The sequence below is a fragment of the Protomyctophum parallelum genome (genome assembly GCF_964188405.1).
Source record: "Protomyctophum parallelum genome assembly, chromosome: 16".
NCBI lineage: Eukaryota > Metazoa > Chordata > Actinopteri > Myctophiformes > Myctophidae > Protomyctophum > Protomyctophum parallelum.
In genome coordinates this window covers 1,010,541-1,038,041 of record NC_139711.1, presented here as the reverse complement: position 1 = coordinate 1,038,041, position 27,501 = coordinate 1,010,541, and the positions used below count along the sequence as shown (strand labels likewise).

Here is a 27,501-nt window from a genome sequence, read left to right as displayed (position 1 = left end):
AACATTTAACGTATTCGAATACGGTTTGAACCACGAAAAGGTCCAGAGTCGTGTGAGCTTTCTAAAGTTTAAATCACGTTTCTACGACAAAGTATGCCAGAGTAATGAGGCTGCAAAAGTGAGGTTGATTTAGAGATAAAATCCCATTCATTGTCTATGGGAGGAAAAAACTATAAATAAAGTTAAATATTTTAAAAAGTATAAACTTTTTAAAAACTACTTTTTCACCAATGAAAGTTCAAAGATAGATGAACATTATAAAGTTTGAATGAAGTTTCAAAGTGAAAGTATGACGGAGTAATAAAAGCTAAAAAAAAAGTTAAAAACTATAAACAGTATAAAACTTTGTAAAAATTCAAATACAAGCACACATCACTGCAAAGAGCTGAACAGTTTGAAGTTTGAACTAAATTTCTAGCATAAAGTATGTGGAAGTAGTTAGGTGACGAAAAAAGTGGCGGAAATTGGAATAATAAATATAAACTGGCAGTAACAATAGTGTGCTCGCTAAGGCGAGCCCACAATAATAAATAAAAGGGCACAAAAGCAATAGTATGGTCGCCCATAGGCAACCACACTAATAAACTAGAACTAAGATGAGAGAACATATTACTCCAGTTTTGGCATCACTGCACTGGCTTCCGGTTGTTTTTAGGATTGATTTTAAAATTATTTTACTTTTCTATAAAGCTCTCAATGGTCTCGCACCTTCCTACCTACATGACTGCCTGCCTAAATATGTCCCAAACTGCCCCCTAAGGTCTTCCACTGCTGGCCTGCTCGCTTTGCCTAAACAAATGGCAACTAAAAAATACGGGGAAGCAGCTTTTTGCTTCTACGGGCCGTCGGCATGGAACAAGCTCCCACTGTACCTTCGTCAGGCAGCCTCTGTAGACATTTTTAAAGCTCAGCTCAAGACCCACTTCTACAACATTGCTTTTAATTGATCTTTTATTTTTTGTTATTCATGTCCTCACTGTATTGCATTACTGCTTGTTTTTTAATGTCGTTGCCTTTCTTTAATTTTTTTCTCCATTGTTCTGTAAAGCACTTTGAGCTGCATTTCATGTCATGAAAGGTGCTATACAAATACAGTTTTATTATTTATTATTATTACTTCTGCCTTCAAAGTTCTCGTTTGAATATTTTCTAATTCCACCCAGACATCATCCCATCTTCATCCCCCCAGTCATCATTGTGATCATTATCAACCCCCCAGCCATCACTGTGATCATCATCATCATCATCATCATCATCATATCTGGAATTGTGATCATTATATCCATAATAGTGATCATCATCATTATATCCATAATAGTGATCCTCATCATCATCATCATCATCATCATGATGATCCTTCCTCAGCCTGAGAGACACACAGTTGGGATTGAAAACACTGTTGTGCATCTGGCCCACAGTTTCCCACGTGTTCGTCTCTTCACAGTAGCACTCCATCGTTCCAGCGTCCCAGGTATTCCTATGTACATGAAGAGAGAAGAAAGACCGATTAGATGTTCCAGAGATACCTATATGTACATGAAGAGAGAACAAAGACCGATTAGATGTTCCAGAGATACCGATGTCCATGAAGAGAGAAGAAAGACCGATTAGATGTTCCAGAGATACCTATATGTACATGAAGAGAGAAGAAAGACTGATTAGATGTTACAGAGAAACATATATGTACATGAAGAGAGAAGAAAGGCCGATTAGATGTTCCAGAGATACCTATGTACATGAAGAGAGAAGAAAGACTGATTAGATGTTCCAGAGATACCGATGTACATGAAGAGAGAAGAAAGACCGATTAGATGTTCCAGAGATACCTATGTACATGAAGAGAGAAGAAAGACCAATTAGATGCTCCAGAGATACCTATGTACATGAAGAAAGACCGATTAGATGTTCCAGAGATACCTATGTACATGAAGAAAGACCGATTAGATGTTCCAGAGATTCCTATGTACATGAAGAAAGACCGATTAGATGTTCCAGAGATACCTATGTACATGAAGAAAGACCGATTAGATGTTCCAGAGATACCTATGTACATGAAGAAAGACCGATTAGATGTTCCAGAGATTCCTATGTACATGAAGAAAGACCGATTAGATGTTCCAGAGATACCTATGTACATGAAGAAAGACCAATTAGAAGTTCCAGAGACAACTATGAACAGGGGGGGGGGGGACATATAATGAAAAGTGTTTTACAAATATCGGCCTCATAGCAGCGCATAGCAAGCGTTCTGTCAGAAGGTTTTGTCGTTGGCATCCAGGGAATGTGCACAGGTTGGCATTGACCGGACCGACAGTGCCGGAGATTAGCTGTACACGGACGGACACACACAGACATACGGACGGACATTCATGGAGAAGCATTGTCTTACTCTTCGTCACTATGTCCGAGTACGTAGATCTTTCCATTCGCCACCACAGCGCCATGCCAGTAGCGTCCGTACTTCATGGGGGCACACATGGACCACTGGTGGGTCTCGGGGTTGAAGCACTCCACAGTGTTTTCTGTGATCGCAGAGCGCCCCTCGCTGATGGCAGAGCGCCCCTCTGTGATGGCAGTGCGCCCCTCGCTGATGGCAGAGCGCCCCTCGCTGATGGCAGAGCGCCCCTCACTGATGGCAGAGCGCCCCTCACTGATCGCAGAGCGCGCCTCGCTATCGGTCATCGTATTATGACGCCGACCACCTATAGATAAACACAAACTCATTAACTGCCAGAGAAAAATATATATATATATATATCACTCATTCTTGAGATGAGGGACAAAAGTGGAAAAAACATGTCCCACACATAAGAGCCTTATTTATGTTAAAAATAAATTAATTCATAAAAATAAAAGCACTTGCAAAGTTAAATGTAATACAGTTGTGTATTATTATGCCATTCATTTCATTATAATTGTTTTCATATGCCATCTGAATTAGTTACAGGCACTGTACCCAAAAACGCCTGTATTTAGCCTGTCCCCAGCAAGTGGTCACAATTTCAAACTGCTAAAAAAGTGTCTAATACTGTCACAATCACATAAATATACATACTAAATGAAAGTAGATTGTCAACAACATAGCAAACAATATACACAATTAATTTTAATTTATATTTTCCATTAGATATCTCATATCAAATGTGTGTCCCACGTCTCCCGTCAACTCCGTCAGGTTTTTTAAAAGTCTTAAATTAATCAGAAAATATTGTCGACAGATTTAGCCTGAAGACTCCTTTTCCAAGTCCCGTTTATATTTGTTGCAACAGTGGAGCACCTGGTCTGACAAGCATTCAATTGTTTGATATTTTAAACAAACAATGTTGATATCAATGAGGTCACAGCTTTTACATGTCAACTCCGTCAGGACATTATTATTAGTGTTCGTATTTCACAATTGACCAAAATATAATTTATTAATTTTTTTGGTGGTTTTCGTTTTTAGCCACATTAACACAGTTGGAATGTTAAAGAATGTTTTTATTCCATCAAAAAGTCGTTTTAGTGTCATTAAGTCGTTGTAATTGCTTAAACATGTCACTATGTTTAATGATTTAGCCATTGGATTAATCAATGCTAACAAATGCTAACCAGCTTTCCTGCTTTCCTGTTAAAGTATGCAAATTCCGCTAAAATCCGCCTTTTTGTATACAATCGTTTTTGAAGATAATACTAGTCTTTCACTAACTGGCTAACAGAAATAGCAGAGAAAGAAGTATTAACCATCGTATTTTGTAAAAAGTGTGGTTATTTTCGGTCCGCCTAAAGCTACTGTTCCAGATGGGGGCACTGGTGAATCAGAACAATGGAACATGTTGAAATGGGTTCCTTTTTCCAATAGCAGAAGAAGAACACAACGTAAACATTGAAAACATTGTAACATTATGTCACCATAACGTGGCTATTATTACTTACTTTGGAATGTACCTGCCATGAAAATTAAGGTCATAATAACGCAGATCACATCGATATGTAATATAGCGCGATATGTACTTGTTTTAGCTACAGGATTGATATCAATATAAATGCTAAATGGAGCTAAAAGCTATGTTGCGGGTTGCCAGGTTCTGAGAAATAAGCAACCCGGTATATGAAAACAAGCCCAAAATAATAGAAAATAGCCGATCTACAAGCATTTAACAAAACACATCTTGTCCCTGGCATACATTATTTTCAGATGGAGTTTCTGCATACAAATAATAATAATAATAACAGGCTAATATAGCTATTGTATTTGTATTCATCTGGAACATTTACATAGGCCTAATTCATCTGCCACTGTCTTTTGCCCTTTTTTCATACTACAAAATGCCAAATAAATACAGTAGCCTATTTAAAAAAGGAGAGATAACAGGAAAACTATCAAGATAACAACATTCTCTAATTGTGTAGACTTATTGGTACAGTAGGCCTATGCATTCTTTTTCTTTAGAAACAAGGCCAACTAATTATAATAAGCAGACATGGCAACACTGCTTGTTGACTAATGGAGGAATGAAGGGAAAACAGCGCCCCCTAAAGTCACAGATCACTGCTGATATCTTTGAATGTGGAATGCTCTATTTTGACTTTTCTGTTTCACTAGGTTTCAAATGGTCATATCTTCTTCATTTCCCCCCCCAATTTCAATGAGCAATACATCATATGAAAGGTTACAGTGTGCAGTTTCATAATATGTAAATAACTGAAAAATGACCATGGCCCCCTTGTATATCAAACTACTGTCCCTGGTCACATTTTAGTTTAGGGTTAGCTAACAAATGAAGCAAAAACAAAATGGCTACATTGTACTACAGAGGGTTAAGATGAAAACAAATTACATTTTGTCAACTCCGTCAGACGTCAACTCCGTCAGGTTTTGTGTCTGACGGAGTTGACATGTATCTGACGGAGTTGACAAAAGTGTTCCTAAAACAATAAAATTATAGTTTTTGAATAATGGGACGTATTCTAATTTGGCACACAGTTAGAGCATGCCTTAAGGATTTTTTTTGGCTATAGGGCCATCACAGATTTGAATCGTGGTGACCATGGCAGCCATTTTCCAAAATTGCCGCCACCTGATGTTATTTTACAATAACTCAAGTTCTACACCACCTAGGATCTTGATTCTGGTGACTAAGACTACATTTTCAAGGATGAGGGATACAGTGGTACAATTTAGATTTTCCCTGTGACCATGGCAGCCATTTTTCAAAATGGCCGCCACCTGCTGTTATTTTACAATAACTCAAGTTCTACACCATCTAGGATCTTGATTCTGGTGACTAATTACATTTTCAAGGATGTGGGATACATTGGTACTATTTAGATTTGTCCTGTGACCATGGCAGCCATTGTTTTTCAAAATGGCCGCCACCTGCTGTTATTTTACAATACCTCAAGTTTTAGACCACCTAGGATCTTGATTCTGGCGACTAATAATACATCTTAAAAGATGAGGAATACAGTGGTACTATTTAGATTTGTCCTGTGACCATGGCAGCCATTGTTTTTCAAAATGACCACCAACCTGCTGTTATTTTACCAATAACTCAAGTTTTAGACCACCAAGGATCTTGATTCTGGTGACTAATCATTACATTTTCAAGGATGAACTTTCTCTGGGAGGGGTCAGGGCTTATTTCAGGTGCAGGTTGAGTTGCTACTGACAGGACATTAAAAGGAGGTGGGCTTTCTGGCCTTTGACTTGTCCCTTTCAGGTACAGACGCACAGTTTGACTTCACTGGCCACTGCAGTGTGGCGTTGTATCTTGGTGGCCTCCTGCCAGTGTTTCTCCATCCTTCTCATGAGCTCTGTGTTCTGGGGCTCTGTTATAGTCAACTTACATTGTCTTGGCGGGATATTGCTTTCCTGCAGGGTCCAGCCCAGTCTTGTGCAGATGGCTGCTGGCCCACCTGGAGGCCCCAACCTCACTTGTTCGGTTGGTGTGATTAGGTGGGGTGGTCTTCCCCAATCAGGATGAAGGGTTTGACCCTTTCAAACGGCAGTCTGGCCAAGTGTCTGTATTTAGTTTTGAGGCTAGATACAGGATACGATTGCTCACCCAGCCGCAGGTGACTTGAGGTGAAGGCTCCTTTGATTTGGTAACATTGCTTTGGTTGACATGCTGGGGACACAAAACGACACTGATGCCTTCAGTGTCTGCACATCCTGCCTGATAGTCCTGAAGGCAGATCTTCTGTCTTCTGTCTTTCGCTCACTGTTCACTGCTCACTGTTCACCTCAAGCAGGTCTTCAAGGTGTTTGCCTTTGCACAGGCTATATGGCTAGGACTCGTGCTTCAACCACTCAGAGAACTCCAACATGGTGTTGGTTGCTCCTGGGCCGCAGAGCATTGTGCGGCAGAATTCAGCTCTCATCTCTGGTGGCAGCTTGTTGAGGAGTCGTGCAACATGTGAGCCGCATCTAAGTTCTGTGTCTCCCTCTGGGCCTAGGGTAGACACTTGCTATTTTCCGTAACAGTAATTGGTGGGGCTGTCCAAACTTGTTGTTTTGGTGTCAATCGGGTCTCTGTTGGTGAAGTCGGGTCTAGGTGGTCTAGAAGATGAGTTAGTCAGGGGATATTAATACAATCTGGTAATAAATTCCTTATCAAGAATTTTCTTCACTGATGTGTTTGGAAGGGTGTCTACTACCATATCCCACATTGCTTTATATTCAACCACCCTAGGGGAACTTTTGACAGCTGCTGAAAGTTGGGGTACCATCAACAACCTAGATAAGGCAAAATGTTCATTATGCTTTAAGTAGCATGTGACTAGGGAGTTTTCATGATTCTGAATGCATTCCAAGCATTAGCTATGCACGAAGAACACTCCTTGGGCTGAAAACGGCCATAGCCGTCATCACAAAATGAGGTCAGCACATTTGGGCAAGTGGATATATGGCCGAATTTAGCCCAAGGGGTTTGACCCCTAGTTTGGCCATAGACTCCCTAGTTTGGCCATAGCCACTTGGTATGGTACCCAACTTTCAGCAGCTGTCAAAAATGCCCCTAGGGTGGTTCAATAGAAACCAATGTGGGATATGTTAGTAGACACCTTTACAAACACATTGGTGAAAACATTCTTGGTAAGAAATGTATTCACAGATTTGACATTATTCTGATAATATTCCCTGACTAAATTGGTAAAATAATAGCAGGTCCACCATTTTTGAAAATGGCTGCCATTGTCACAGGATAAATCTAAATAGTACAACTGTATTCCTCCTCCTTGAAAATGTAGGATTAGTCACCAGAATCAAGATCCTAGGTCGTGTAGAACTTGAGTTATTGTAAAATAACAGCAGGTGGCGGCCATTTTGAAAATGGCTGCCATGGTCACAGGGCCAATATAAATAGTACCACTGCATTCCTCATCCTTGAAAATGTGGGATTAGTCACCAGAATCAAGATCCTAGGTGGTCTAGAACCTAAATCAGTTAAACTTGTCAACTCCGTCAGATGTTCGTCAACTCCGTCAGACGTTCGTCCCGTGATGTTTTTGTTAATTTCCAAAGAAATAGAAACTTTTATGTTACATCTTTTGTGCTTATGTATTGAAACACCAACTGAAATGATACGTAATGATGATTTTTTTTTTTTTTTTACATGGTTTTCATGTTATAATATTGAAAATAAAGGTTGAAATGACGGATTTGAGAAATTGGATATTTCAGAATAGTGTGATATTGGAACAAAACAATATTAAAATAATTGTATTATTTAACTTGATTACTGAAAGCCATTATAAGATAACTGAGGACTTTATATTATTGTTGAAATTATCAAATTCAATTAAAAGGGATTTTAGTGTGTCTGACGGAGTTGACATGAATCAGGTATTAAGTGCATAAATGTCCCATTTTAGAAAGAAAATGTTATGCGAACAACCTGTTCCGTGATTTGATTTGAATGTATCTTAAAAAAAAAATCTAGTTTGAAAAAAGTTTTGTCCCTTATCTCAAGAATGGGTGATATATATATATATATATATATATATATATATATATATATATATATATATATATATACACAGTATATAATTCATCCCCTGCCAGCGATTTTTCGGATTCATCGAAAACACCTGTCCTTGGTTCTGGTGACGGATATTCTCCTCTCTCATATATGAATATAATATGAATATCAAACATCTAAATACTGAATCCACGATTTTGTGAAGTGAAATATCGCTTTAATAACAGGTATGATACCTGTAACATAGATCTTTCCATTGAGAGTGCAGACAGCTGGTTGGTCACGTGGAATCTGCATTGGAGACACATCTGTCCATACAGATGTTGTAGGGTTGTACTTGGCTACCTGGGGAGGATTTGGATTCCCATGACTTGGAGAGCCACCTAGGGCCAGCAGAACGCACGCACGCGCACGCACGCACGCTCGCACGCACGCACGCACGCACGCACGCACGCACGCACGCACGCACGCACACACACACACACACACACACACACACACACACACACACACACACACACACACACACACACACACACACACACACACACACCCATTCATGTCAATGGGGAAATCTAATTCACTAATAAATTAATATCAATAAAACTATTTGACATATGGCTCAAGTGCGTACAGTCAAAAGTGTGGGAGGTATAAAGCGACAAACAAAAGACTACTCCAGTGAAATAACTAGAAAATTCGCAATTTAAAAATAATTGCAGTGTGGTTGCCGCAGTGGCTTACATATGCCCCTCCCACTAATATTGCCAGCCAATTACAATGTCGCGTCACCCCTGTGATCATGCGTAAGTAATTTGGAGGGGATTTAACCCCCGAAATTCATGTTTTTGCAACAAACGGTTACATTTCCCGCATTTGCGGCGCCCCCTATGGATGAAAATGGAATTGCTTTTAGAACTTGGTTGATTGAACCACCCCGGACATGTGATTCAAATTTGGGATGGATTGGACATTCCGTTAGTGATTTATGGCATTTTTGTGATCTAGGCCCCTTCTACCAACTTCGGAAGACGATTACGGCCAAACGTTACGCACTACCAAAATTCTGAAGTTGGTGTTTTAATCGGATAGGTCCAGAGATCATGTGTGCCGATTTCTGTGAGATTTGGACAAAATCTGTAGGAGGAAAAGCAAAAAGTGTGTTTTGGATAAAATAAAAAATGGCGGAAAATCTATCATGACGCAAATGGGCGTGGCCTATATGGGGAGATGCGTCATGACCCAAGGAATCCAGGGAAAAAATAATTTTCGTTTTACGACCTACGGTTCAAGAGTTATAAGCCAAAAGGTAAAGTGGGCTGTTATAGCGCCACCATGAGGCCGACCGATAAAATTATAATTTTACTTAATTTTTGTGATAATTATGAATTTATCCTCTAAGTTTTGTAACTATAGTCCTCACAGTCTCAGAGGAAAAAATACTTGAATGTGAATTTTTGCATTTTCCCATTCATGTCAATGGGACATTTTAATTCACTAATAAATTCATATCAATTAAACTATACAAAACTTCTCTTAACAAAATACAAGCACACGATTCCCGATTTATTTCGGTCAATTTGACATATGGCTCAAGTGCGTACAGTCAAAACTGTGGGAGGTATAATGTGTCAAACTAAAGACTAATCCAGTGGAAGTAAAATAATAAAGTGTTACAATTACTAGAGTCTGGTTGCCCTTTCGGGCAACCACACTAACTAGAAAGAGGCAATTCTTGGAAATTGCAAAGTGTGGTTGCCTACATTGCACCTGTCGAAAATTGAATTGCTTTTGGCTCTGCGTTGATGAAGCCACCCTCGACATGTGATTAAAATTTGGGATGGATCGGACATTCTGTGCGTGAATTGTGGCATTTTTTGTAACATAGGCCCCCTCCCACTAACTTCGGAAGACGATTACGGCCGAACGATACAGAAGATCTAAATTTTCTGTCTTAATCGGATAGGTCCGGAGATCATGTGTACCGATTTTTGTGAGATTTGGACAAAATCTGTAGGTGGAGGATCCAAAAGTGTGTTTTGAGCAAAATTAAAAATGGCGGAAAATCTATCTAGACGCAAATGGGCGTGGCCTATATGGGGAGATGCGTCATGACCCAAGGAATCCAGGGAAAAAATATTTTTGATTTTACGACCTACGGTTCAAGAGTTATACCCCAAAAGGTAAAGTTGGCTGTTATAGCGCCACCATGAGGCAGAACGGTATACTTCTAAGGTGATTAATTTTAGTAATTATTATGAATCTCTCCTCCAAGTCTTGTAAGTATAGCCCTTACGGTCTCAGAGGAAAAAATACTTGAAAGTGAGTTTTTGCATTTTCCCATTCATGTCTATGGGGAAATTTAATGCACTAATTAATTCATATCAATCAAACTATCCAACAAATGTCTTAGCAAAATACACGCACACGATTCCCGATGTAGCCCGTCGTTTTTACATATCGAGTGCGTGCGACAAAAACTGTGGGAGGTATAACACGACAAAATAAAGTTTATCTATAACAATAATAAAGAAGAAAATAAATAAAAGGGCAGAAAAACAATAGTATGGTTCACACTAATAATAATATTATTATTATTATAACACACACACACACACAATAATAATAGAATATATTAGATATCCAGGTCAATTTTTTAAACCAATATTCAAATGTCGTTTCTGAGGAATGTTAACAGCCCTAATTCACAATCAATATATGTGACAATAAATTTGACTGAGGGACTGACATTTGATTTTTTTCATGTCATATGAAAGCAGGGAAAATATTGGTTGTTCAGTTTGACCCACCAGTTTTGGAGATATGGCTTATAGAGTAATGTCTTGCAGAGAAACAGAGAGTTGAGAAAACAGGCTTGAAAAAGGTTCACTTCTGTGGTCTCTAACATTACACCTAGCTACATGTTTAAGCATTTATTTGATATTTACATGTCTTCTGTGGTCTCGTTACACATAGCTACATGTTTAAATGTCGATTTAATTCCTGTGCTATTAACTCATTTTGGAAGAAAACAAAAAAAGGTTTTCCTCCTCTAGGGAAAAGCTGGAATTTGTGCGATGGCAGGCTCTCAGTCAAATCTGGTCACATATTTTTGTGTAAGAGAAATACAAATACGACTTATTTATTTACAAAGATTTATCTCGAGAGACACCAAAGTGTTTAGAAATGTTCCCTTAACCTTTATTTATTATTATCATTAAAGATGGAGTGCCGTGATTTTTTTCCACACTTAAACATGATCATCAGGTGTATTTAGGTGTATATGAGGTATAATTTTTTCAAAAAAGTGTACAGTATTTGTTAAAATGATGGTTTTATGTGGACACACCCACCAGTTCATTAGGTATGCGTGAGTTTAACCATAGCACCACCCACCTAATCCAGTCCCTCCGCCTCCTCCTTTAAGACCACCCACTTGTCCTAGTCCCTCCCCCTCCTTATAAAAGGACAGCCCATGGCTCTGCCCTTTTGTTTACAAAATGGCAAATTGGTGTCTGTAATGTAACAAAAACTCATGTTTTTGTGAATGTTAGAAGTGAACACTTCCAATATTTCTGAGATATCGTATAGGCACCATTATGCACTTATACTGCCACCATCCATGTATAGGCATATAATCCATGCATCCATACCATATCAGATCTGTTTTTTCTGATTTTTTATAATCATTTATTTATTTCCTCCAATTATATTGACCCTATTGTCGCAATCAGCTCAGCTCATCATCCAATTCGATCATAGTTTAACAGCAGAAACAATTAGTTTGATAGATCATTTAGCCTACAATATATTGTAGGCTATTGATTTCCTCCAGCTAAGCACCCTGGCATTAAAACTGTCCTTTATCTGACTGCGTTGAGTTTCAGCAAAAGTCGCCAGATTTAAAGAAACAAGCGGCCAGGTCCACAAAAATAAGTCACAGAAATTGCTGTGAATATTTATGAAAACGTTTCAACAACACCAATCCTTTTAACAACATATTAATCTGAGGGTCCTTCACATGAATCATTGGTCAAGTCAACCACATCTCCCCTGAAAGTTACTTATATGAAAACAAGCCCAAGTCGCTTGTAATAGCCAGACATGGCAACATGACATCCAGCGCGACACAACATACTTCTAATTCTTGACTTTACAGCCTCGTATAAGTATTAGGACCTACATACATATTGACTACAACAGCCAACAAGAATGCACACTGTGACACTACACTCTGTATCAAAGCCCGACCACTGTGATTATAAAAGAAACAACCTACTCCTTGAGAACAACAAGAGCAACTATACAGCAGAGCAGGTAGGCTATAAGACTGGTTTGTTGTGGTTTCCTTCCTGAGGACCCGACGTGAACATTTACTTGCTTCCAATCTAACGAAAAACAGTCTGCTCTGCTGTGAACTGGTAATGTGTGAAATGACTGTTTGAAAATCTGCCACACAGTTAGACACACACAGAGCAGCAAAAGCAAACTGGCTGCGCTGTTCAGTTCACACGTGTGTATGTGGCAGGCAGCTCCGCCCACAGAGGTTGTCGTATTTAAAAAATATGTATAGAGGGGGAGGTGCGTGTGTGCGTGCAATATTTTTACGTCACACTATCCGTGTTTACTTCATTGGCCGGGCCCGTTTGACCGTCAAGGGTTCAGCCTCCAGGAAGAAACCCTAAATACAAAGTTATTACACCATTGGACATAAAAACGACTCCAGGGTGTCTAATGAAGTACTGTCACCCCATAGACACATGAAAAGCTGGAAAAATACAAAAATTGTGGCACTCCATCTTTAATATTATTAATTTGACATAGGCTGCTACATTGTATAAAAACAACCTCGTCATAACACCCTGTATAAATGGGCCTGTTCCATACCAATGAAATAGAGATGTCCATCCACTGTATAAATGGGCCTGTTCCAAACCAATGAAATAGAGATGTCCATCCACTGTATAAATGGGCCTGTTCCATACCAATGAAATAGAGATGTCCATCCAGCGCCACCACTGCTGGGCCAAAATCAAAATCACTATAGGCTGCCACGTCCACAGACTCCATGAGCCGCCAGGTGTTGGCTGTTCGGTCGTATCGCTCCATTGAGTCTGGACTCTTCTCACTCCCGCCCACCGCGAACACACATCCATCCAGCTCCACCAGCCCTGTGTGGGGTTGACAAGGATCATTGGAACCAGTGGGGCAAAGTGCATTTAATCACTACTTAAAGCTTTTATGACATTCATTTTCATTGATTTACATATTTGAGCCGCAAGACGCACATGTGCGCCGTAGGGGCAAAACATGTGCCAAGCCGACCCTCACAATAACATTTGAGTACCATCTTGGTTGAAGGCCAGACTTACTGAAGTAAGCACGCCTCATTCATGACTTACTGAAGTAAGCGCGCGCCTCATTCATGACTTACTGAAGTAAGCGCGCGCCTCATTCATGTCGGCCATCGCCGACCATTTGTGGTCCAGGACATCATAGCGCCACGTCTCCTTCCTAATGACCAAACCATCACGGCTTTTGGATGCTATGGTCCTCACGTGCCTCCCTGTCCTCGACAACCCAGAGGATATTCCTCCGGCCAGATACACAAAAGAGCCTGTATGGACGGAGAAGATCACATTTTATTTGTATTTGGTAATATGCATACACACATCTTTACATTTCTGTCTATCTTCTTCATATTCTATTACTATTTCTATAAGGACGGTTCCCTCACCACACGTACATTTATTCAAGAACTGTACAAACTTTAGGTATTTTTTTTTAACTTTACTACATGTTTCATGGGGGTCCTTGAACTGAAAGGAAAAATCACACTAGTGTGAAGTGAGGGCCACCCACTGTGGCTGCCACACTTTTAGAAGCCTGCCCACATATCCAAATATGTGTGCAGGCTTCTAAAAGTCAAGATGGATCAGCCACATTCACTGCCACCAGGCTACGAGACATGAAGGCAGTGTGTTGTATTTTTTTTATTTTATCACACCCGTGTGAAGTGAAGTGAGGGGCGCTCTTATGATCGTACATCAATTAATGTATGTATTTTTATCGGCCATTTCAAAGGCCAGGCATTGCAAAATAAGGATGAGAACGACAGAGTTACAGATCCTAATGTTGATTGATTCTGGTGATAGTGAGTGCTCACCTGACATGACCACAGCATGCCCGCGTGTTTTCGAGGGCAGACGTCCCAGAGACCTCCACCTCTTACCAGGCCTCCGTTCATCAGCGGTCAGGGGATCAAAGCTCTGAAGTTCGTAGTCCTCCATGGTACGAAACTCTCCGCCCATCACCACGATCACTTCAACAAGCAGGACAGAAGAAGATCACTTCAACAAGCAAGGCAGAAGCCGGTGATCCAGGGTAGATCCAGGGTAGATTTAGGCCACGTACGCGCGGTATCGATCCGAACAGGAAACAACATCGTGCACGCATACACGGGATCAAAGCTTCATTTGAATGCCTTATTTTTCCATAAAGAATGGAGCTCAATACCCGGAAAACAATCGATGACGTAGTGAGTAATATCAATTAACTCAAGCCTGTTATCGAGCATAGCGGTCCATGGATATTGTATCCAAATTGTTACAGTACAATTCATATTATGAAGCCTTTTAACACTTATTAATTTAACTCTTTCAGCGCCACCTGGTGGTCACCAGTTTAGGCTCTGAGTGCCAATTCTCCCATTATAAAGAAAGAAAGAATTTGTAATTATATTATGCATGTAATGTGCCTGTCATGTCATCACCTGTACACCAGATTAGAGGAATTTTCAAAATATGGATGAAAAAATATATATATATATATATTGTCTTGAATTCCCAAGCGAGAGACGTCTTGACGCCCGTGGCATCCATTACAAAGACGTCAATTAGACGTCTTGACGTTTTTGGCTACTAAATAGTAGGCAAAAATAGTAAAATATATTGTCATCTTCATTTAATTTTGTATGGTGGTCAGCCACAACTTCACAGTCACTCACAACTGGCCAAAAAAAAAAATCCGGTTCTGTTCAGAACCGGAACCTGCAACCTGTGTACCTGTAGTCCTGAGCCATCCCAAGCAGCAACCTGTGTACCTGTACCTGTAGTCCTGATCCCTCCCAACCAGCAACCTGTGTACCTGTACCTGTAGTCCTGAGCCCTCCCAACCAGCAACCTGTGTACCTGTACCTGTGATCCTGAGCCCTCCCAACCAGCAACCTGTGTACCTGTCGTCCACGCAGTCCTGCGTGGGCGTGCCGTGTTAAAGAATGGACGCTCCCCGTTGGCCTCAGAGATGAAGGTCTGACAGGCCTGCTGCTCTTTCACCACGTCCAGAGACCCAACCACGTGTTGGAGGTAGGAGGGACTGATGAGAGGCAGGCGGACGTGCTCCAACACCTAAAAGAACAATGCATTATTTACTAAATCAACTAGATGTTAGCTGAACAACATTATAGAGTTGTCCCTTTTACCGTTTCTGTGGACATACATTTACAATTTAGGCATTTATCAGACGCTCTTGATCCAGAGCGACTTACATTTAAGCAAAAACAAAAGCATGTCATACATCACATATATAAAAAGTAGTTATCATGAATCGTGTATTTAGAACGTAACAGTGGAGTATCTATGTCAACTATACATACTATACTACCGGTATATTATATATTATACAATATACATGTGTACTATAAAGTGCTATGACTACATGAAATGCAATTCTAGTGATGTCTACGTAACGAGCTATAAGTCTGTCTAAAATACTATCTAAGTCGACATAAAATGCTATCTAAGGGGCTAGGCTAGGGCAAGTGCTACGGGCCATGGTGGAGTCTGAAGAGGTGGGTTTTCAGACTACTATGAATGTACTACTTGATCATTACTGATTGAAGATAGAATATATAGACCTATATTAAAAAATTCTCAGTTATTACAATATAAAAAAGCTAAAATAAAGATTGTTTAGCTCAAAACACTTTTTTGTGGTGGCTAACAAAATGACAGACCTTGTGAAAGCCCAGCGTGCGGGTAGTAGGACAGTTGTCTAACCACAGCATGGCAGCATCAAACACCATGTCCTCCTTGGGAACACTCAGATCGTCACTGGAGAGGATCTCTGTCAGCTCTTCCACCGAGAGAGAGAGGAACTCTTCCTATTGGTAGAAAATGTCCAGTAGATTAGGTGATACATGTAGACTCTAGTCTGTTCCAATGCTTCAATGTTCCATACTGACGTACTGTTTTTCATCCTCGGAAGTGGTCACTAATAAATGTCATGCTGTAGCTTACTAATAGTTAGGTAAAGTTAGCTTAAGTTGTGGCAAATCTGCAAAAAAACACATCTGTGAAGAAAGATAGTGGTAAGCATTTTGTTTGCATATTTGCCACAACTTAAGCCAACTTTACCTAACTATAAATATCATTGAATGTTTCTACTCCGGTGGCGACAGGTTGAGCACAATAGTAGTGATGTGTCGTTCATGATCGATTCGTTCAAAAGAACAAGTTCATTGCCGTCAACTATGCAACCTTTAGAATGCTGTGTGTAATTCAACACCATCTGATCTGAATGACATTTTGAACCCTTTGCATTAGCCTGCACTAGCCTTCCGTGAAGGCTAGGACAAGTGCTACGGGTGTTGTAAAAAATATTAAATATAAAACAAAGTTATAGGAGATCCCTCATTTATCCCTCATTCACTGACCTGCTGGTGGACCTCAGTGAAGTGTTCCAGAATGTAATCCAGGCTGCGTTTCGCCAACCTTTTGGCAGGATCATAGGAGTACCTTTTGGCGGTATCACAGGAGTACCTCTCAGCGAAGCAGTACAACTCTACACAGTTCTCTATGTCGATGTAACACTTCATGTAGTCAAAGCAGTACTCTCCAACAACCTTGACATCCCACAAGCTTGATGCTGCCAGCAGGGCCTGGAGTAAATTACATATATTTAAAGCATTGCTGTTGACCAAACATAGACACAACAAGAACTGCACTCTGTCGAGTGCGCAAGCAGAGCGCGCAAGTACTGTCGACCGCTACAAACTGTCAAATCTCCGCTTCTCTGAAATAACGTTTGAAATATTGAATTATTAGGTTTAGCTATTTGCTACGTGCCTAGTTTTTGGAGGTAAAAAAGTAGTATTGTGAAGTATGGTAAAAGTTTCTATCTATAAAAGAAATACAGTTCTATCGATTTAGAAGTGGATTAAAGGAAATGTCTCTATATATATGTATAATGTAATTTGTAAGTTGATTAGCGGTATACTGTGGTTACTTTGTGTATGCCCCGTTTGATGCGTACGTATCGTAGCAGCATATGACGTCAGGGTATAACTGGTATAACTAGCTCTCAATGATGATGTAATAAAGATGTGGATTAAAGGACCCACTGCCAGGGTGTAATTGGTTTTCGATGGTGACGTAATGACGATATGTTTTAGTGTCGGGAGGATTAAAGATAATGCCCCTGTATGTACAGTATACATGTATGTAATCTGACACCACTGCCATATCAAGCACAAGTAGTCATTACGTCATACGCTGGCACGGTGCATACACATCAAAGCACTGGACGAAAACTATTACTTGCGCGCTCTGCTTGCGCAAGTAATTAATTTGATTGATTGAATACATTATTAAAAGGTATAGTACAGCAATGCCGTCTGTACATGGCAACTTGAGGTACTCTTCATTGATGACTTTTCACAAACAACACTATTTCATCATGACTGGCAAAATCTGTGAAAAATGTGGGCATTATTTTAAAGATATTCACTAAACACGGGTGGAATTCACCCGAACACCTGCCTGTAGGAAAAAACAGGGATGTGGGCAGAGAAACAAACCTATACCTTCTAATCTATGATGTCACTGAGCATCATGAAGGCACTGAAAGACCCGCCCACCTCTGACATCACAACATTATGATGTCACTGAGCATCATGAAGGCACTGAAAGACCCGCCCACCTCTGACATCAGGAACATTATGAAAATTACAAAAATATAATTGTCCGGGTGAAAGTATCCTGGGTTTAGTGTTCTATAGGGTTAAAACTTAAATATTGTATTTATTTTAGACATAGTTAATCTTTCACTCAATAGGGACAAGTCCTGTCACAATTAAGAATGGAATGGAATGCATGAGCTGATAAAAAATTTAAAACATAAATGTATTAACCTTAGACATCATTACTGTGGTTTTTAGTTGGACTTAAACTGATATGAGCTTATCTCTATAACCGTCGAGATAAATACAGGAACACAGGATGGAAACAGGGAGTTAGTCACCAGGGTATTTTGATGACCAGTCAGTCAGTCAGTCTCTCTCTCTCTCTCTCTCTCTCTCTCTCTCTCTCTCTCTCTCTCACCTGCACATTATCAGTGGATAAGGACACCTGTCCTGTGTAGACATAGTTCACCAACCAGCCAATGGCCCGAGCTTCCAACCCAGAGATGGGCACTCGTTCCTGCCTGGACTCCATCATTCCAGATGTAAACATTGCCTGTGCAACGTTGAAAATGTTGAATCTGATGTATTTGTTCCATCACAGTTTTCATACAGTGCAAATCAGTGGGTGAAATGTCCATCATTTAGTTGTTTTCCAGGAAAATAAAGAAAAAAATGACACATAACATTGGAAAACCACGCAACGGAGCGAGCCGGAGGCTTTGACGTCACCGTGATACAACCAAAACCTGCCAACGGTTTAGCTAAGCTAGGCCTTCCTACGTTCATTAGAGTTCATGGTTTAGCTAAGCTAGGCCTTCCTACGTTCATTAGAGTTCATGGTTTAGCTAAGCTAGGCCTTCCTACGTTCATTAGAGTTCATGGTTTAGCTAAGCTAGGCCTTCCTACGTTCATTAGAGTTCATGGTTTAGCTAAGCTAGGCCTTCCTACGTTCATTATGGTTCATGGTTTAGCTAAGATAGGCCTTCAAAATTATGTTGGGAGTTCTTCAAATGAAGAACTGGTGGGAAATATAAATGCACAGATTATGCAGGGGAAATAATGCAGTTTTGTTTTACCACCTGACATATCTTTACCACCAGACATATCTTTTGATAAAATTGAGAAAATGTTGTTGTTGCTCCCTGAAAACAAATCTCCAGGGCATGACCTCATTGACAATAAATTACTAAAATATGCTGCCCCATTTATCGCTAGACCTGTGAAATACCTATTTGATATTTCTCCGCAACAAGGCAAGTTTCCGACAATATGGAAGCATGCAAAAAAAATTCCCTATTCCTAAGGATAGTAAATGATAAAACTAAGAATATGGGCATATGCACGAGCAGAAAAAGGAGGGGTACAAATAAATGAGGTCACAGAAGTCAAACTACTAGGAATTAAAATACAAAACAATTTATCATGGACAGTTCATGCCACAGATATCTCTAAAAAGGTAATGCAAATGGCAGGAATGGTTGGGCGAATTGCAGGGCTTCTATCTGAAGAGACGATGAGGCTAATATCCCGTAGTCTGATTTATAGTCACGTAAACTATTGCTGTGCAGTATGGGGTAACGCAGCTCAGACCGATTATGAGAAGACTACAGATCACACTAAACAAGGCAGCTAGAATATCGGGGAGTCATACTATGATCCGACGGAGCATTGCTCCGAGGTGCGCTGGGGGTCGGGAGAGGGTTGCGGTTAGGTTTAGGTGTCTGCCCCGGGGGAGGTTAGGGTTAGGGTGAGGGATGAGGTAGGTTGTTGTTCGGACCAATGCTCCGTCGGATGAAAGTACTGCGCTCAGAATATCGTCTTAAGATGTGGGTATGAAATAGGCACAGGTGACCTGCATAATAGAATGGGATGGCCCACAGCACTTGAATGCATAAGAAAACAGTCTCTTGCATTGATTTCTAAAATAAAAACATCTAATAAACCAGTAAACAAGAATAAATTGCGAGAAACATCAGGTCAACACAAGATCAAGACACAAAGATATTTATGTTCTTCCAAAAATAAAAACTAGTATGGGAAGCCGATCTTTCATTTTTAGGGCAGTTACATTAAGGAACTCAACATTATAGCTGGGATTGCTTTTATTGATTCACTACTATGTTGTGATTTCTGTTTAGCTTTGTTTTTTCAGTTCTATAGTTTCTGTGTTGGTATGCGGTCAGGTTTCCAGCTGGCTCAGGGACGTCTACAGACGTCCTATGTACGCGTCGATTGGGACGCCTAGGACGTGTGGACAATACATGTGTGTATTCACCTCAAAGTAGGAGCTGACGGAGGCCAGTACAGCTCTGTGACAGGAGAAGTCCTGTCCCTCACAGCACAGAATCACATCACACAAGGTGTTGCTGAGACGCAGTCTGTTCAGACCCTTCAACACCTTCTCGGGATGGTGGCGATCCTCAAACATCTCAGTCTGCAGTGAGGGTGGAGGTACACTGCTGCCCTGCTTGAGATGAAAATAGGAGGGGATGAAATGAACGGTCAGATAGTAAGGATTGTTTTATTAGATTTAACCCACCTTTAGATTAAAAAAACACGCCTTATAGTTCTAAATCCTAACCTACAAACCTTTTTTGTTTTATTCCAAAAATGTAAAAACATAGGTTTCATATGGTCTCGGGTCGGGTGGAAACAGGTTAAGATGCCTTATAAGATGCCGCTAAATCTAATTTGCATTCAAAATTAAGATTCAAAATCAAACTAACTAACCTGTGTAATTTACGTTGCTGATTGATTGATTGATTGATTGATTGATTGATTGATTGATTACTTTACAGTTGCACATAGTACAGTGGTACGATTACACAATGATGCTAAAAGGATAACACAAGAAGCCCAAAAGCCTAGTTTTCCATTGCGTTCCTGTGCATTCAATTAACCAATAATGATAAGGTATGTGGACCATAACATGAATACAGTACTGTATTTGTGACCTTGTGAAAGAGTCTCACCTTTACGCTCCCAGACAGCTTCAATCTGCGTTTGTGCATCTCCATGGAGTCACAGCAGGCCTTTCCAACAGCCGTGACATTCCACAAGGTCGATGCTGCCAGCAGGACCTTATAAATAAAAATAAAGGACAAAATAAACAACATTATCTTTATTTAGCACCGATGGTATTTAGAAGCAAAATGGAGACGGTGAATAGCGTTTATGGTCATAATACTACATTACCTGCACATTATCAGTGGAGATGGACACCTCTGAAGTGTAGACATAGTTCACCAACATGCCAACGGTCTGAGCTTCCAACCCAGAGACGGTCAGCCGTTCCTGTGTGGACTCCACCGTGTCAGATGCAAACAGGTCCTGTGCAGGACGGTTGAAAAGATTGAAAGGTTGGCTTGGAGAGTCCACGGTTTTTTAGGCCTTTCTCATTTACATTAATGTGTCAAATATTAGTTAATTGGATTTGGATATAACAGTTCACCTGAAAGCCCCGCCAGAATTGAATGTCATTCTAAACCCGCTATATTTCTCCAAACGGCCCGAGTTGCAACCGTATGCCTTATTCACAAAGAAATAGATCTGCAAGTTTACTATACGCGTTGCAACTGAACGAGTTTTGTGAGCTTGTATATCTGCTATTTCAGGGTTAGATCCGGTGTGCCGCCAACTCAGCGTGTGAATAGCACGGCTTGGGCGTGGCAAGTCGTGCGGTGAGGTAAGTACTAATTAAGTGGTGCACAACCTCAGCAGTCCATGTCCCAGGGCTTTGTAACAGGGGTAGTATTATTATGAACCCCGTTGACCTCAGGAAACACCACTGAAGATACGTCCCAGGTGCATCCATGCCATGTATTGTTTTGTTAGTTATGTGGGGCACAACCTCAGCAGTCTATATCCCAGGGCTTTGTAACACAACCTCAGCAGTCTATATCCCAGGGCTTTGGGTTAGGGTTAACCCTAACATCATCTAACCCTGACATCATCATCATACCGGGAAGTTATGTGGGAACGCCTACAGAGTAGCAACAAACTACTTTCTGTCCTTGACAGCCCATACATCCAAACAGAAAAGTCTGATTGCATTAAACGATGTTAAACAACAATTTACAATTTAGGCATTTAGCAGACGCTCCTAATCCAGAGTGCTTTACAGCAAGAACAAAAAGCATGGCAATGCTTAAATTCACTCGATTTGCCATTCACTTTATGAATGGACGTATTCACCTCAAAGTAGGAGCTGACGGAGGCCAGTACAGCTCTGTGACAGGAGAAGTCCTGTCCCTCACAGCACAGAATCACATCACGCAAGGTGTTGCTGAGACGCAGTCTGTTCAGACCCTTCAACACCTTCTCGGGATGGTCGTGATCCTTAAACATCTCAGTCTGCAGTGAGGGTGGAGGTACACTGCTGCCCTGCTTGAGATGACAATAGGAGGGGATGAAATAAACGGTCAGATAGTAAGGATTGTTTTATTAGATTTAACCCACCTTTAGATTTTAAAAGCACGCCTTCTAAATCCTAACCTACAAACCTTTTTTGTTTTATTCCAAAAATGTAAAAACATAGGTTTCATATGGTCTCGGGTCGGGTGGAAACAGGTTAAGATGCCTTATAAGATGCCTCTAAATCTAATTTGCATTCAAAATTAAGATTCATAATCAAACTAACTAACTAACCTGTGTAATTTACGTTGCTGATTGATTGATTGATTGATTGATTGATTAATTTACAGTTGCACATAGTACAGTGGTACGATTACACAATGATGCTAAAAGGATAACACAAGAAGCCCAAAAGCCTAGTTTTCCATTGCGTTCCTGTGCATTAAATTAACCAATAATGATAAGATATGTGGACCATAACATGAATACGGTACTGTATTTGCGCCATGTGTATTTGGTGCTGTCCTCCTGAAGTGCAACAGCACCCTCTAGAGGGCGATGGGGTGAACTGGCCTTTCCTGGATCAGCCTATAAGACACAGTAGACAGCATTCTGGATTTAATAGTATTACTAAACATACAGACATTAACCAATTAAAGCAACACCCTATTTTATACTTTAGACAATAGCCGATCTACAAGCTCACAACGTGTGACAATGCGACATGCTGTGAGCTTGTTTATCGGCAATAAATAAATAAAGAGAATCTGCATAACGAGTAGGCTTACTTATACTTTTGGTACTTTAAGTACATTTTGATGCCAATACTTGTTTCACTTTTACTCGAGTAAAATTCTGAATACAGGACTTTTATTTCTACATTGAATCACAATTAATTTGCAATATATGCTAAAAGTCCTATCTGATACATCCAAACAGAAAAGTCCTATCTGATTGCGCATTCCCTCTTAATATTCTCTTATTATTTTTGGCACAATCGACAAAATCGCTGAAAGATGTTCATACATTAAACAAAACAGAAATATCTGATCTACAAGCTTACACGTTGTAAGCTTGTAGATCAGATATTTCTGCTGTTGATCCATCCATCTTCAACCGCTATAGCAGCTAACTCCACCACCTCTCCCCCTCTCAAACTGTCTGCTAAAGCAGCTAACTCCACCACCTCATTCCCTCTCAGACTGTCTGCTAAAGCAGCTAACTCCACCACCTCTCTCCCTCTCAAACTGTCTGCTATAAAGCAGCTAAGTCCACCACCTCTCTCCATCTCAATCTGTCTGCTAAAGCAGCTAACTCCACCACCTCTCTCCCTCTCAAACTGTCTGCTATAAAGCAGCTAACTCCACCACCTCTCCCCCTCTCAAACTGTCTGCTATAAAGCAGCTAACTCCACCACCTCTCCCCCTCTCAAACTGTCTGCTATAAGCAGCTAACTCCACCACCTCTCCCCCTCTCAAACGGTCTGCTATAAAGCAGCTAACTCCACCACCTCTCCCCCTCTCAAACTGTCTGCTATTAAGCAGCTAACTCCACCACCTCTCCCCCTCTCAAAATGTCTGCTATAAAGCAGCTAACTCCACCACCTCTCCCCCTCTCAAACTGTCTGCTATAAAGCAGCTAACTCCACCACCTCTCCCCCACTCAAACGGTCTGCTATAAAGCAGCTAACTCCACCACCTCTCTCCCTCTCAAACGGTCTGCTATAAAGCAGCTAACTCCACCACCTCTCCCCCTCTCAAACTGTCTGCTATAAAGCAGCTAACTCCACCACCCTCTCATGCAAGTAATTAACAATATATAAAGTCACAACAACACCAGCTTTGATGAGGCTGTATTGCAACGTTTAAAAAAATACAAGGTTTTCTTCATTTCCTGAAAGAATTACATTTTGGTTTCTTCCCGACATCAAAATGGTAAATGGTGCATTTATATAGCGCCTTTATCCCAGGCGCTTTACATAGATTGTGCATCAATCCACACATTCACACACCGATGGCGGCGGAAACTATGCAATTAAGGCACCAACCTGCACATCAGGAGCAATCAGGGGTTCAGTGTCTTGCTCAAGGACACTTCCACACTAACTCTGCCCACAGGGATCGAACCGGCAACCTTGCGGTTACCATCGAGCCATTCTATCCCTGATCAACCGCCACCCCATAATATGACCGTAATAATCATGACAGCCATACCTTAACCTCCTCCTCCTCCTCCACAGAACCATTACCTCCTCCTCCTCCTCCTCCTCCTCCACAGAACCCTTACCTCCTCCTCCTCCTCCACCACAGAACCCTTACCTCCTCCTCCTCCTCCTCCACAGAACCCTTACCTCCTCCTCCTCCTCCTCCTCCTCCTCCTCCAACACAGAACCCTTATCTCCTCCTCCTCCTCCTCCACAGAACCCTTACCTCCTCCTCCTCCTCCTCCACAGAATCCTTACCACCTCCTCCTCCTCCTCCTCCACAGAACCCTTACCTCCTCCTCCTCCTCCTCCTCCACCACAGAACCCTTTCCTCCTCCTCCTCCTCCTCCACCACAGAACCCTTACCTCCTCCTCCTCCTCCTCCTCCTCCTCCACCACCACAGAACCCTTACCTCCTCCTCCCCCTCCTCCTCCACCACAGAACCCTTACCTCCTCCTCCTCCTCCACAGAACCCTTACCTCCTCCTCCACCACAGAACCCTTACCTCCTCCTCCCCCTCCTCCTCCACCACAGAACCCTTACCTCCAACTCCTCCTCCACAGAACCCTTACCTCCTCCTCCTCCTCCACCACAGAACCCTTACCTCCTCCTCCTCCTCCACAGAACCCTTACCTCCTCCTCCTCCTCCACAGAACCCTTACCTCCTCCTCCTCCTCCTCCTCCACCACAGAACCCTTACCTCCTCCTCTACAGAACCCTTACCTCCTCCTCCTCCTCCACCACAGAACCCTTACCTCCTCCTCCACAGAACCCTTACCTCCTCCTCCACAGAAACCTTACCTCCTCCTCCTCCTCCTCCATGCTGGGTAGCGGGACAGCTTATTGTGGCTCCTCGGGTGGAGCGCATATGTTGTTGGCTTGCTGCTCCTCAGACATCACTGCTGTGTTCGTGTACACACACACACACACACACACACACACACACACACACACACACACACACACACACACACACACACACACACACACACACACACACACACACACACACACACACACACACACACACACACAGCAGTGTTAATTCTCTCTAAGACTCTAACACTAAAAGACTAACATTGTGATATTTAGTCGACTTAAGTATAATACTAGACTGAGACCAAACTATTTCAGATGGCTAAAATAGGACTAAAACAGTGTTATTTAAAAGACCATTAAAGACTTAAATCTTACCTGTCAAAACTAACACTGCATTAAGGCTATTAAGACTAAAAGACAAGGATTTTTTTTTTATATTCCGTCGACTAAGGCTAGACTAAGACTAAATCAGGATCCACTGTCAAAATGTACACTCACTGACACACACGGCACACACACAGAGAGAGAGAGAGAGAGAGAGAGAGAGAGAGAGAGAGAGAGAGAGAGAGAGAGAGAGAGAGAGAGACGCGGAAATGAAGCAACAGCACACATGGGTTTCGTTTCTGTGAAAACAGGAGCAGGAAACAGCCTCTCGGCAGGCTGGGACATGTAGTTCTCTCTCTCTCTCTCTCTCTCTCTCTGCATGTGCGCTTGCGTGGGTGTGTGTGTGTGTGTGTGTGTGTGTGGCACTGTGCCAGGGCTGAGGTGAAAGCCACACTTGTTGTTGTTAAACCCATTCTGACCTGAGATCAGATTCTAAAAAAATCTTCTAAATCCTGACAGTTTTCAGTCAGTCTACTCGTCAGTCATTTTTCTAAAATAGCAGACCTACAAGCTCATAGCGCGCCACTTGGTGGCGCGCTATGAGCTTGTAGATCTGCTATTTTTCAATAGCTAAATTATAACATAATGCCAACACCAAAAGGGGTTCCCGCCCAAAATGGGTTAAAGACAACATCAGGGCTGGACTGGGACAAAAATTCGGCCTGGTCATTTTCACGCGAATTTGGCAAAAAATTTACAAACGCAGAAACGCATTGAACACAGGATAAAATCACTACAGTAGAGCAGAGAGACAGATAATTCAAATCTACACACAGTGGCATACAACTGCCATTGTGTGTAGATTTGAATTATCTGTCTCTCTGCTTTGAATGATATCTGTCTCATTAACTATCAGAGACACGCGTACGGTACACATTATTGATTGACACGCACACACAAGCAAAAGACAAAGCACATTTTAAAAGAGCGAAGTGTTGTAATACTCCAGCAATACATACACATATGAATAAATATGTGTCATAATGGATGCAAGTCGACAGACATTTTATACAGTTTTGGAAAGTACAATGTAGCCTACACACGCACGCACACAGGCGCGCGCACATGCACGCATGCACAAACATAGGCGCACATGCACGCACGAACATACTGTAGGTGCGCATGCACGCACACACACACAGGCGCGCGCGCACACAAGACAGTTTATTCCAGTCCAGTCCAGACATTTTTTTTTTGTGTGAATTTCAGCCTCTGTGGGGGGTATTTATATGCAAATATCATGACCAATGGCATTGAAATGGCATTGCAATGAACATGTTGACGTTTAGGTGAAAAAATAACAGAAAATAATTATAATAATTTAGTAATTAATTAAAATAAAATTGTTGCTAAAAAGCAACACTGGGTCTTAGAGGGTTAAATGTCTCTGTTGGACTGAGTGTTTGGTAAACAAACGGCACCGCCGCGACCGCGACTCATCCGCGCTTGAAACCGCACAGCCCGAGCAGCGTGAAGGCCAGGTCGGTGGCGAAGAGGCCCAGGTTGACAAAGGTGAACAGCGCCACCATCAGCTCCACGGCCCACACGCAGTAGCTGGGCGGGCACTCGGAGGGCTGTGGGTTCCCGCGGAACATGAATGCTGGCCACAGCACGGCCGCCGTGGCGTACAGAGCCACGGAGAGAGCCGGGAAGAGGAAGGAGGCGCGGTCCAGGTCGAACGGCACACACTTCCTCAGCTTCTTCAGCACGTTGACGGCGATGATCAGCGGGAAGATGGGGAAGGGGGCGATGTACAGCACCACACACATGGAGAAACACACACGAAACACAGGAAGTGTGGGTCTTGACCGAAAGAATA

General features: G+C 41.6%; 1 protein-coding gene across 1 annotated transcript; it reads right to left on the bottom strand.

The window, feature by feature from the left end:
• Positions 1-1,149: 1,149 nt before the first annotated feature.
• On the bottom strand, positions 1,150-25,790 carry LOC310873349 (kelch-like protein 38; the record flags this gene model as incomplete). Its single annotated transcript, XM_083785712.1, has 16 exons — positions 25,674-25,790; positions 25,281-25,378; positions 22,117-22,308; positions 21,118-21,252; positions 20,895-21,002; positions 20,198-20,389; positions 18,341-18,475; positions 16,675-16,899; positions 15,976-16,122; positions 15,196-15,367; positions 14,128-14,283; positions 13,396-13,578; positions 12,947-13,132; positions 8,198-8,344; positions 2,390-2,702; positions 1,150-1,477 (listed from the first exon to the last, which is right to left on the bottom strand). Exons 2-16 carry the CDS (start codon positions 25,299-25,301, stop codon positions 1,150-1,152), a joined length of 2,640 nt encoding a protein of 879 aa, XP_083641838.1. The 5' UTR covers positions 25,302-25,378; positions 25,674-25,790.
• Positions 25,791-27,501: the final 1,711 nt, after the last annotated feature.